Genomic DNA, 13,144 nt, shown 5'->3' with positions numbered 1-13,144 from the left:
TCACTGACTAGAAGACTAGATTTTAGTATCGAACCACCTATGAGACAGAAATTTCCCTTTTCTATACAGGAGGTTGGTGTTTAAGAGGACTGTCCATGAACTCACCTCTCAGGCTGAGTGGGTATGCATATATGCTTCCATCATGGACTTCTAAAGGAACTCTATCATTACCCTGGCTTCTGACATCTTTTGTCATGTTAGAATCCACTATTAGTCTATGACCTGGACTCAGAATGCTATAGAGGAACATATTAATTCCTGTTTTCTGCCCTCACACCACTATTAATGGTTTCCAGGGGGAAGAGACGTCATAAAAGTCCCTCCTCTTTCTTCCCTTCCAGAACACAGGTCTGTTCTGCGGCTCTCTGATCTGTCCTTTAAAGAGGAAAAAGGCAAAAAGGAGTGCCTATTACTTCTCGAATCTTCTTCCTCCTAAATGAAATTGATGCTAATAAGAAATTCTTCTATAATTTATCCCAATAAATATACCCAGATGGGACCACATTGCCCACTGAGACAGTTTCTTTAAAGCCAGTAGTTATCAAATCCAACAGCTTGCCTTAAGTAAAACTGTCAAAGAAAAGACTACAAAAGTCCTGCTGTTGTTAGAAGAAAGTCTTCACTAGGGTAGCCAGAAAACTCAAATGAGATAATGTATGTTACAAACCTTGTAGATTATAAAGAACTATGAGACTATAAGCTATTATTGTCATTAGCATTGCTAATGCTGCAGATTTAAGCAAAAATAAAGCTATTGAGGTCATCTCACATTTTCTGCCAGTTTCCTAATTCCTATCCATTTCCTCATTCTTTCTCCACTTTCACCCAAGGTCTCATAAGATCCCACTCAATTTAAAATAATGGGGAAGAAATGGGGTATTGTTATCTATGAATACTTTGGCTATCTAAGGGAAGGGACAGCCTAGAAAATTACCCCCATCTAACTTAAAGTAAGTGACAAGATTCTCCTGATACCTTAACCAGGGAGGAACATAGCTGGTTCACTCAGGTATGAACAAGGGTTGGCATTTCAATTGAATCAAACCATCATAGACAAGTGTGAGAGGTCCTTTATCAATGCAGATGTCTTTGAAAGCTACTGAAAGAACTGGAGTGAAGTTGAATAAGAAGTCTGTCAGTGGATTCAAAAACTGGAGTGAGTGGTGAGCTAAGAGAGAGCAGTTCTTGAGGGAAAAAAGTCACTTGGGAGAGATTTGAGCATCATCACAGCCTTGGTCTCTTCCACCTTCTTCCTTCCTCCTAGAGGAGGATCCTCTGATCCAAGTCCTCTGGTCCCTCCTCATGAGCTCTGGGAGGCCAGAGGATCTGGACTTTTGCATCAGCATCCTACCAGTATCCCCAGGACAGTGCTCAAAAGGCAATAATAGCTTGGATATGATGAGAAAAGGCAGATTCAGGGCCATAGAAGGAGCCAACAAAAAAATGATGCCATATTATGGAGAAAATCTTGAGGTCTCCAGTAAAACAACTTCCAGGAACTATAAAAAAAAGTCCCCTTTGCCATATTTGCTCTAAGATTGACCCCTACTTTCCTTTGGAATCTGTGGTTACTAGTAGGAGTGTGTCAGAGAATTTTGTGGGAGGATGTTTTGTAGCAACTGTTCTAATTATGCCACCTTAGTTAATTTTGTTGTTGAGTTGTTTCAGTCATGACCCCATTTGGGGTTTTCTTGGTAGAGATACTGGAGTGGTTTGCCATTTCTTTCTCCAGCTCATTTTACAGATGAGAAGGCTGGGGGCACAAGGGTTAAGTGACTTACCCAGGGTAACACATCTAGTAAGTGTCTGAGGCCAGCCTGGAACTCAACTGACTCTGTACCTGGGGCTCTATACACTACACCACCTAGCTGCCCACCTTAGTAAATACCCTTTTCTGAAAGCTAATTCATTGTGGCTTATCAACTGATATCAGCTAATAAATATGGACGGGAGCACAACAGGGGAGGCTTGTGAGCTATATAGCATTAGAAAAGATGCTCTGATCCCACAAGGCTAACCCTGGAGCCCTGAGCGGATAAATAATAGCTTCATTTTAGGGACGTGACTTACAAGAGGAGGTGGGGTTGGGAGACTAAGCAGGTGATAAAATATACCTTTGTTTCTGAAATTAAATTTTTTAAAAAAATTTTTGAGTAAAGGAAGACAAATGTGACATTGTAGCATTAAACATGGGCATATAAACTGAACCTATTTCACGTTGTAACAATTATAAAAATTATGTGATTCTTGTAATAATTATATTCCATACCTGTTTAAATAACTTAACGGCATACGTTCCATTTTGAAGGTCCACTCTGAATACTTTGAAGAGCTCCCCTTCTCCAATGAGCAAATCTTTATGGAAGTTTTTGGTTCCTTCTATGATGTTTTTAAAGCTGAAGGAAGGTTTTAGGCTTATTCCTTAAGAAAGAGGGACGAAAAGTTAAGTCACTTTTTCTCTGAGATGCCTGATACATTATTACAATCTACATTTACTGGATCTGAACTCAGGTCAGGAAAGCAATACCTGGAAGGCAAACTTCACGTATGCATTCTCTACATACATAGTTGGCTTTTGGTTCCCAATATACCATAAAGCAAAAAAAAAAATGTGCTACTTATGACAAGTCAAATAATGATATTCTCACCATTCCTCCCCTACCTCCCTCCCCCCAAATCAACCAATTGTTGGGGAAGGAGATCTTTATTTGACAGAAACTTCTAGAAAAACTGGAAAATATTTTGTTTTATTTTTTTTAAATAAAGATCTACCATATGCCACAATCAATTCCAAATGAATAAATAAATAAAGTATGAAAATCACACCATAAAAAGATGAGAAACATTTAGAAGATTATCAGTAACAATTACATGGAAAGGAGAAGCTGCACCCAAGATTCAAGATGAAACAGATCACAAAAATAGACAGTCTTGATTATAGAAAGTTAAGACTTTTGTACAAAGTCAACACAGTTAGAATAAGAAGATGAGATATTAAGTGGGAATTTTTTTCATTAAGGAATACTGATAAAAGTCTGACATACAAAAATCTATAAGGATTCATGCAAATCACTATAATCAAGAGTCATTTCCCAATAGACAGATGGCCAAAGGTCATAAACTGGTTTCAAAAGAATATCAACTATCAATAACTACCTAATATTAAAAAATAATTAATAATCAGAAAGTGCAAATTAAGATAACCCTGATGGATTACCTCACACCCACCAGGCTAGCAAAGAGGGTAAACAATGAGAAAAGTTATTAGTGGAGGAACTGTGTCAACACAAGAATACTAATTCATTGCTGATAGCGCTGGAATTGGTCTGACTGCTCTCAAAAATATTTAGAATTATGCAAGAAAAGTTACTAAATCATTCATACCCTTTAGTCCAGAGAGTCCATTATTGGAACTGCACCCACAGGAGGGGAATGACAGCAAGAAAATAGACAAGAAAAAACAGCTTCCATATGCAAAAATATTCATAGCAGCATTATTTGTGATAAGAAAAAGCTGGGAAGAAAATATGTGCCCAATATTGGAGAATAGGTGAACAAAATATAGAATCTAATTGTATATTACTGCACTATAAGGATAACAAATATGAAGAATTCAGGGAAACATGAGTATGAAGTGAGGCAGGGGAAAGGAAGCAAAATTAAAAGAATAACATTCATAATGGCTACGACTGCCCAAATAAAGCCAAAATGGCAAAACAACAAAACTTTGATCAAATACAACAGCCTTTGTATGGAGCTAAGTACATATTGGGAAAGCTAATGGGTATACACCGCTTAATATCTTTTAATAACGGAGAAACTGGTTTCTGAGGAATGTACTTATAGGGGTTTTGTTTGGATGTTTGCTCGAAATTGATCTTGTTCCTAAAAAATATATTGATTTTTTTTAAAGGAAAGAAATTGATTAGCCTTACCAAAGGGAATTTACAAAGATTCTATGTCGAGATTATTCGATTTCTGTTTTCTTGACACTGAGACGTCTGATTTATTTGCTGATTCACACAGAATATAAAACTAATACTGAAACTAAGCACTAAAGTATGCAAACTGAGATCTTGGAAAATCCAAATTAAACTCTCTGAGTCAACTAATTAGAAAACAGTCTTCCATGTAAGTGATTAAATTCTTCACAATCAAATTCTTGTCACCACAAGCCAAGCCAAAAGGAGAGTTCTTTGGCTATGAACATTTAATGTATCACTAGAACTCATTACTGAAAATACAGGAATTTTTCTAATTAAGTTTTAGAGGAAAAAATAAAATAAAAAAGCAAAAGTGAAATCAGCAGGATAATGGAGGACAGGTACAATATGAGACAATAATAATCTTTTAAAGTCATTGATAACTGATATTTCAATGGGACTTTTAAGTTTTGCTGTCTTCTATAAACATTTTCTCATTTGGTCCTTGTAATGACCCTGTGGAGTAAGTATTGTTATGATCTCCATTCTGCAAATAAAGGAGTTGAGGTTTAGAGGAGATGGGTTGTTCACCCACCATCACTCAGTTAGTAACTGTACAAAATGAGATTTGAACACAAGTTTTGCTCAGCTCCAAATGCAATGCTCTACCATGCAAAGGATTCCAGTAGTAGTAAATTATTCTCTCTGCTAATGAAACTCTAAAGTGAAGACTGATATGGAGAATAAATGGATGTACACATTGGCCCCAAAGCTAGTCTACCATCATCCAAGGGAACCATAAAGACCAAAAATGTGAAATAATTCACAAGTGTTATTTTAAAAGTGTTTCCCTTCTATTTAAAAAAAAATTGCAAAATTTCAAAGCCAAAAATAATAGAAAATCCCCCTGACTAAAAAATCCTATGTTTGGACTTTACAAAGGCTAGTGAGATATTAGCATTAACTGGGTAATTTTTATCATCATTTAAAGAGTCAGTCAGAATTTCAGGCCTCTTACTTTGTCTTCCCTATTTGCACAAAGAAACAACATGTTAATGAGCTTACATAAATATACTGTACTAAATGGACTTTAAAAAAGGAAAATGTTATCCCCTCCCCAAGCCCTTCCAAAAAAGGTAGATACATGGGGTGGTTAGGTGGCCCCGGAGTCAGGAGGACCTGAGTTCGGATCTAACCTCAGACACGTAACACACACACACACACACACACACACACACACACACACACACACAAAACTAGCCATGTGACCTTGGGCAAGTCACTTAACCCCAACTGCCCTCCAAAAAGCAAAAAAAAAAAGGTAGATATACCCTTTAAAAAAGTTCTTTTTTACCTTTCTCATATTCAGGCATGTGTCCTACGTTATCAATTGTATTGTCAGTTGTTACCTGAAAGAAAATATGTCACAATAATTCAGTCATCTAACCCTGGAGAGAAAACCTCATTATGAACATCAGAAGTCCCACTAAGAGAGGAACCGCTTCATAGAAGAACACCTTCAGAAGGTGACTACTACTTCAGGCCAATTTTCCCGCTTTTGCTCTGGGGACAGTCATTAAATCAATGTCAACACTGCCTTTGGAAAAGGCATGTCCATCAACTCTCCCCATCCTTGTAACTCTCCAGACCTAAATACTCATCCTTAACCACCAACCCCCCTTATAGGTATAGTCTTCCCCTTATTAAAAGAGAAACTCCCTGAGGACAGAAACAGTTACTTTTGTATTTCTATTCCCAAGGCCTAGTACAGTGCCTGGAACACAGGTTAATAAATGATCTTTGTTGAGTTCATTGATTCATTCAAAGACCATAAGGGGCGATAGGTTGGAACGTTCCCATTTCTTTACTCCAAAGAGTTTGGTACCTGAAGCTGAAACACCTGTTGAGAAGATTAGAGGCCTTGGTGGCAGAGACTTCCTTGGAACAAGACAGGTGAGGCCTTTTGCCAATCCTAGAGCAAGGGTTTTCTGCTTTTTTCTAAAACATCTGGGGAAAGTCTACAGGCTTTAAGTTAGGAAGCTCCCATTCTTCCCTGAGGAAAAGATCACCAAGGATTTTAGTTAAGTCAAAAACTAGGAGTGGTAGAGATCGCAGCCCAGGGCACCTGGCGGCAACTACAAATCAGAGGTTAACTCCGGGACATAGTCAGAAGAAACAAATATACAGGGAAACTAAGGGGAAAAAAGGAAATGTCATGGTAATGACTTTAGTAACTGCAAGACCCAACACTGAAAGACTGTACCTAATACATACTTCCTGCCTTCTTACTTCTGGGTCTTTGCTTACATGGTTCTTAAACCCACAATACGAGACTTCATGCCTCACTTCTCCCATAGCCCCAATTTCCACTGGTTTAAATCTTACTGAGCTTTTGGGACACATCTCAAATGATTCTTCCTCTAGGTAGCTTTGCCTGATACCCCAATCAGAAATTATCTTTTTTTCCCCCAAGACTTTAGACCTCTCCAATTATCATGTTCCATTTTCTATTTCCATATGTCATATCCTGTATATATCACTCTGAGGCTACCATTATGATAAGACGACTGTCTTCCTTATTTTTGTCTCCCCAGCCTTTAGCACAATGTTCAGAGGAACAGTCAGTTTGTGTCCGAGGCAGCATTTGAACTCAGATCCTCCAGACTCCAAGACTAGTTTTTCATCCATCATGCCATATTTCCTTTTATGAACCCAAAACTGTAGAAAATGTAATTGGGGATGTTGTTTCTGCCTATCACGTATCGGGTGTGGAAGCCTGCATATCAGCACACCTGAGAATGATAATCATTTAAGAACAGACAAGTCCTTCTTTGTCTCTGAGTAAACCCAGACAATGCCTCTTCCTGTGTCAACAGCTACAAGGCCAGAAGAAGCTCCTTTAAGGAAGAAGGCACCTTAACCCAAGACACAATCTTGAATAATGGAACTTTTCTTAAAGGAAACACAGACATCCAGGGTTGTATTTTCAGTTGCTAAAAAGTATTTAAGACTTGTCATTCTTTTACCAAATAAGGTATAAAGAAAATAAGGATAAGGGGGAGTGGAGATATGGGGAATGGGAGATGTAAGCAGGGCGGAGACTCACATAGGTGGGTTAGGTATTCTAGAAGGTCTGTAAACCCAGTGATACCCAATCAATGGGGAAACAGGGGAGGGAACTGTGAACTGGGGATAGGGATCAAAAGCTATGTAATGGGGCTAGTTGGTGCAGTGAATACAGCCGGGGCCCTGGGGTCAGGAGGAGACCTAACTTCCAATCCGGCCTCAGACACTTAACACTTACTAACTGTGTGACCTTGGGCAAGTCACTTAACCCCAATTACCCTGCCCTCCCACCTCCAAAAAAAAAAAGCAAAAAAAAGTTGGGGGGGTGGTAAATTGAATTAAATTATCAAGAGAAGGAAGTTCTCAAGTCCTCTCCCACCTGCCATATTTAAAATCCTCCAAATTCTTAAGTTCTCAACTGGAAGTGAAATAACATAAGATTTTCCTCTTACAAACTAAAAAAAAAAGAGTTCTATCAAGTCAACATTTTTCTTTTCTCTGACATCTACTGACCAGTTTCTTTCTTTCTTTTTTTTTTTTTTTTGCTTTTTGAAGGGTAATAGGGGTTAAGTGACTTCCCCAAGGTCACACAGCTAATAAGTGTTAAGTGTCTGAAGCCGGATTGGAACTCAGGTCCTTCTGACTCTAGGACCTGCACCACCTAGCTACGCCCAGTTTCTTTCTTTATGCTCACTTTTAAATTCTGAGTTGAACTGCCCTTACTAAAACATCCTGTACTATACCTGGGAAGAAATATTTGGAAATCCAGCTGTCTGCTGACTCCGCTTAGATGAGGCACTTAAGGTCCTTCCTGGAACAGAGGTAAGAGAAGCCAGATATGAGAAATTGAGACCAGTACAAATAAGAGAGTTTTTAAGATGGGCTCATTCCTGGGGTTTTTTGGTTTGTTTTGGTTTTGTTCAGACCTATGGTTTCATCTGTGAAGGGAACGCTCCAGCAAACAATTATTCTGCACCGTCTACCAAGGCTTATCTACAATTGTTCTACCAATCATATTCTTAGGGTATTGACTGAGGCATTGTGAACTTAAGAAACTTGCCCTGGGTCACATGCCAGAAGTGAGATTTGAACTCATGTCTTCCTGACTCAACCAGTTCTCAACCCATAATGCCAAACTGGCCTCTTATGAACTAAAAATTCTGTAGTGGTAGTATTTAATCATAATGATGGGGATGGGATCTGAAATAAAGGAAAAGACCATATCTTTGGGATCTGGACCCCAAAAAGGAAAAGCCCCTGGACTTTCAGAGTGGCCTGGGTCCCTGTGTTCCTTTGGGTCCTTCCCAGTCAATAATCCTTTCCTCTCCTAGTCTGAGCCTGATCCCACCCTAGACTGCCACTCCTTAATTCTATCTAGATCCCTTCCAAGTGACCCAGGTCCCTGGAGCATGCGGCCCTTCCAGGTCCTTCTCTGTTACCAGTCACCCCAGACTACTTGGTCACTCCTAGATCCTTCCCACAGTCCATCCTGCCCCCCATTAAAATGCTCAAATTCCTTAAGAGTCTGACTAAAGCTCAGGTTCCTTTTGAGCCAATGGCTCAAATTCAGTCTGGCCCACTTGTCAATAAAATGTCACAGTAGGGTGGATTCTTAAAATCTTGACCACCCAGACCAATGTTCTTAAAAAAATCTTATCTCTGACTGAAAGAAGGCTAGAGTCAAATTCATTCAAGGCGGGACCTTCGCCTTGTTTGCCCTTGAATTTCGGGGTCCCAGCACCCCTAGACCTCAACAATAAGATCAATGATATAAGTACCCATGGAATTATTGCTGATTTACAACATAAACATGAGTTTGAAAATAATTACCAAATGTTTATTATTAGGCTAAGGGAAAAAAAAAAAAAACGAAAACCAAAGAATAAACGAATCAACTTTTCCACTGAGTACTTGTACTTATGTTTTGATACCTCGCAAATCTTAGACTACAAGTAGTGTTTTAACAGTCACAGATATTCTCCAACATGCCTCCACTTCACACTGCCTCATTAATCACACAAGTTTGGTAACTGCCCCACCCTCCCTAAAATGGGAGCTTTCATTTTCTACAGTCTGAGTAGTTTCCCTCATTTATTTTTTGTACAGAAAACTGCAAATCTATTGTGTATAACTTGCTATTCCTTTTAAATATATAATAGTTATCATGTAAATTTCTTTTTTTCTTCCCTTTCTCCTTCCCTCCCTCTAGAGATGGCTATCATTTGACACAAATAGGTATGTGCATGTATATATTACATATATATGTATATATGTATATTCTATACATCTATTTAACAGTTCTTTCTCTGGATGCAGATAGTCTTTCTTCATATATCCTTTATAATTAATTTGGGTATTTATACTAGTCAAAATGACTTATTCTCTCAAAGTTATTCTTGGTGCTATTACTGTATACAATGTTCTCTTGGTTCTGCTCGCTTAACTCAGCATCAGTTCATGTAAGTCTTTCCATATTTTTCTTCGATCACTGAGCTCATCATTTCTTATAGCATGGTAATATTCCATCACAATCATATACCTCAACTTGTTTAGTCATTCCCCAATTGATGGGCATCCCCTCAATTTCAGTTCTTTGCCACCACAAAGAGAGCTGCTGTGAACATTTTAGAACATATAGTTTCTTTTCTTTTTTCCCCTAATCATCTGAGTAGTTTCCTTTAAAGAGGGTATAGAAAATGTCCTGCATTAACTTGCTTCTGTCATTTTAATTCACCATGAGTTAAGAAACCATTAACCTTTTAAACTTGTAATTTACCTTCCTCTCTCTCATTCCCAGAAGACAATCAACCAATTATCAAACAGGTTAATAATGAAACACCCTAAAGGGATGCAGGATAAAGGCAGAAGCATGGCCTCAAACCAGTAATTTTCATGCATTATTAGATCCAAAGTATAGGAGTTCAGTCAATTTCCGTTATATGAGTCTTGGGATATGCTTTGGGCTAGGTGTGGCAGGGTAGGTAGTGCCTGGTTTGAGTTATATTCTGAAGCAATGTACTAGGGAGCAGCAGAGGAGACCAGTAGTGGGGAGTAACAGAGATAAAATAAAGAAGAATGAATGAATATCCTTGGGAAGCTAGGTGGGCTTTGAAGCCATATTGTGAGAATACAATAAGAGAAAAGGAAACATGGGGAAGACACTGCAGTGTGGATCGACTTCAAGGCTGTAATGATTTTATATTACCGCAGAATAAAGGGAGAGGAACACAGAACAGAAGAGGCAGCCAGAGTCCAAGGCTTGTCCCTCTATTTTAGCTGCCATGTAAAAGCAGTTGCTATGCCAACGGGGTAGGGGGAAAGGTGGCTCCTTCTGCTACCCCTCATGGGCAAATCACTAGCCGAGAAATGAGGAATACATCAAGCTGGAAGCTGTCTCTCCTTTTCAACTAATGCAACACTCTGCACAATGCCATTCTCGGTTAGGGAAGAAACAAGAGACCAATCAAATTTGCCGCATCTTATCAAAGTGCCAAGTTCTTTTAGCCCTGAGTCACATGTAGTTGGACTGAAGCAGGCAGAGCATTTTACCATCCCTCATTACAGATTTGATTCTATAGAGTAAAATCCACCTTGTAGGCTATTTTTATAAGGTATCTTCTATTCATATATCAATATTATTTAAAATTTCTTGGAAGATAGAACAAAAATAACCCTTTTCAATGACTCACTGATAATATACATTAAGGCAAAGTATAAAACAGGGGGTTCTAGGTTTGCCAAAGGTGTTCATCTTTGTGATAGAGGAAATCCAGGGAAGAATTCAGGTGGAAAAGGGATTCCTTGTGAAGAGTGAGGTCTTTCAGATGCTCCCCTTTGTGAATGGCATTGTACTAATTTGCATCAAGCCCCAGAACATTGCAGAGCTTTCTGGAAAAGATCTTTTATCACTCAAAGGGGTTTGGCCTAACCATCTACACAGGAACAACTAAGTGTACGAAGAATGTCAATTGAACAGATTTCAGCATACCTTTGGATGGGCTATAAAGCTTGTCTATAAGTATGTACATCTAGGACAGACAGTATAGACAGACAATGAGTAGGCACCAGAATTGACTTGGAGAAAGAGGAACAGGTTGTGCTGCCTTCAGGAAAGAGCAAAAAGTCCTTTACTGACTTCAGGCTTCCCATAAAACAAAGACCCATCTTTTCAATACCAACATTCTGCTCATGTTGCTACATGACAGCAAGATGTGGAATACCACTGTCTCCAAAAAATTAAAAATGAGTATTACAAAGAAGGCAATGGAAGGATGCCTGGTGTCTTTGCTTTGACCTATAACCAATGAGGAACTCAGAAGAATGCAAGTAAAAGATATCTTCTGGGGATTTTATAATAGGAACAGAGAACTTGATTGCTCTCAAACTACCCAGTAAAATCTCTCTGTGTAATGGATGAGATGAAAGCTTATCTGACACAGAAATAGGGGATTAAAGACAAAAGACACCATTAGTATGGGTAATCAGTGTCAAAATACTCAGAAAGCAACCAATATTGTTAAGAAAGAAAGATGAAGCCTTTCTGTGTTGCAGAGTTCCATCACTCAACATTTAAAAGCAGAAATGCATCTGTGTTCTCACAGATGGGGACGGTCTTTGCTATGCTTTATTTATAATGACCCTGTGAGGTCGGTAATGAAGCATTATTCTCCCATTTTACAGAAGAGAAAATCAAGCCAGTGGGAGTTTAAAGGGCTTGCTTAGGGCCACATAACAAGTAAGTACCAGAAGCAGGAATCAAGCTTATCTCCTAACTCAGAGTCAAGCACTATGTTAAGGGCACTATGCTGTTACAATTCTTATATTTTACAAAATTCATATATTGCAAAATACTTTCCTCACAACAACTCTAGTAGCAAGGATAGGTAAATGTAATTATCCTCATTTTACATTTGGGGAAACTGAGGGTCAGATAGACAAAGACCTTCATTTCTGTTTCATTTTTTGTCTTTATGCCTTCAGCTTCTAGAACATAGTAGGCACTTTCAAAATGCTCAGTATTTGATTGGCTTGCCCATGGTCACACAGCTAAGTGTTAGAAGCAGTATTCAAATCTAGCTCTCCATACTAAATTCAGTACTGTATTCACTAAACTACACTGCCTTTTTTTTTCCTCTGTAAACCTGACCATGATTTTAACCAAATAGGACAGTTCCTTCTTAAACTTACTTAGCTGGTCCTAACTCCTAATGATATACAACCAGTCATGTAGAATACTCAATCCAGCAGACTGTACTTTTCTCCCCAATGAATCAAGTCTGTTTCTAGTGAACTCTGTGTTCAAACAGATTTAATTTTGCATTATAAAAGAAATTCCAATAGTCACAGTTAAACAATTCTATCTTCCTTAATGAAGGATGCAGCTTCAAAATCTCTATTCCTTTCTATCCCAGCCTTTATTTGTCACCTTGCATTAGGCACATAAATGAATAAAAGGGGTTTATATGAATTCCTTAACAAGTGAAACTGTTTTTCTTAAAAAAAAAAAAAGTCCTTGTTACATGGACTGCATAATAATGGAGCCCAGTTAGAGGCCAGAACTGATGCCTTTTCCTAAGCCAAATCAGCCCCTTCTGCACTGACAAAATAAGCCAGAGGGTGAAAAGTCATGCCAAAAGCTGTTTGAGGAAAGCAAAGCATAAAACATACCCCTGTGTCTAGTCAAATCTCTGTGCATTTATATCATGAACAGTGGGGGCTTTAGAGGCCCAAAAGGGTTCAGATAATGAAAAGGCATTGCATTTACAATTCCAGGGGACCCATTGAATTTAACTTGATCAGTCAACTTCACCGAGCTACATTCTGCTGGCTAAGCAAAGTGGGGTGGTGGTGGTGGTAGGGGAAGCATAGAGCTGAGGAATGCAGATGATATCATGGCAGAAACCCCATGGGAATTAAGTCTTATATCCCATTAAGGGACTAACCTACAACAACCAAAGTCATTCAGAAGCTATTATTTTCAGGTTCACCTCTCAAGGTCTAAATCTTTGTGTGTTCAAAGCTTCTTTGGATAACAAGCTGGGATTGTTTGTACGTTCTGTTTTATCTCTGAAGCAGAGTGGTATGAAGCAGAGATAAAAATACACACACAGATGAAAAGAACCAGAGAAAAGATGTTGAATTTGAAGAGCTGTTAA

The 13,144-nt window shown here is 38.6% G+C and overlaps 1 protein-coding gene across 3 annotated transcripts in view; it reads right to left on the bottom strand.

The window, feature by feature from the left end:
- IRAK3 (interleukin 1 receptor associated kinase 3) overlaps window positions 1–13,144 on the bottom strand; it is a 114,648-nt gene that overhangs the window by 49,103 nt on the left and 52,401 nt on the right. For all 3 annotated transcript variants that reach the window (XM_069080956.1, XM_069080949.1, XM_069080945.1), the window contains exons 3-5: window positions 7,733–7,800; window positions 5,278–5,332; window positions 2,270–2,421 (exon numbers count right to left, since the gene is read on the bottom strand). In XM_069080956.1, coding sequence (XP_068937057.1) covers window positions 2,270–2,421; window positions 5,278–5,332; window positions 7,733–7,800 — 275 coding nt within the window. The remainder of the gene's footprint in view (window positions 1–2,269; window positions 2,422–5,277; window positions 5,333–7,732; window positions 7,801–13,144) is intronic.

Source organism: Petaurus breviceps, unplaced genomic scaffold (genome assembly GCF_028583685.1).
Source record: "Petaurus breviceps papuanus isolate PSGF00001 unplaced genomic scaffold, PetGlider_PUasm1.0 154, whole genome shotgun sequence".
Taxonomy (NCBI): domain Eukaryota; kingdom Metazoa; phylum Chordata; class Mammalia; order Diprotodontia; family Petauridae; genus Petaurus; species Petaurus breviceps.
Note: the sequence above shows the minus strand (reverse complement) of the source record. Positions and strands in the feature narration are given on the sequence as shown.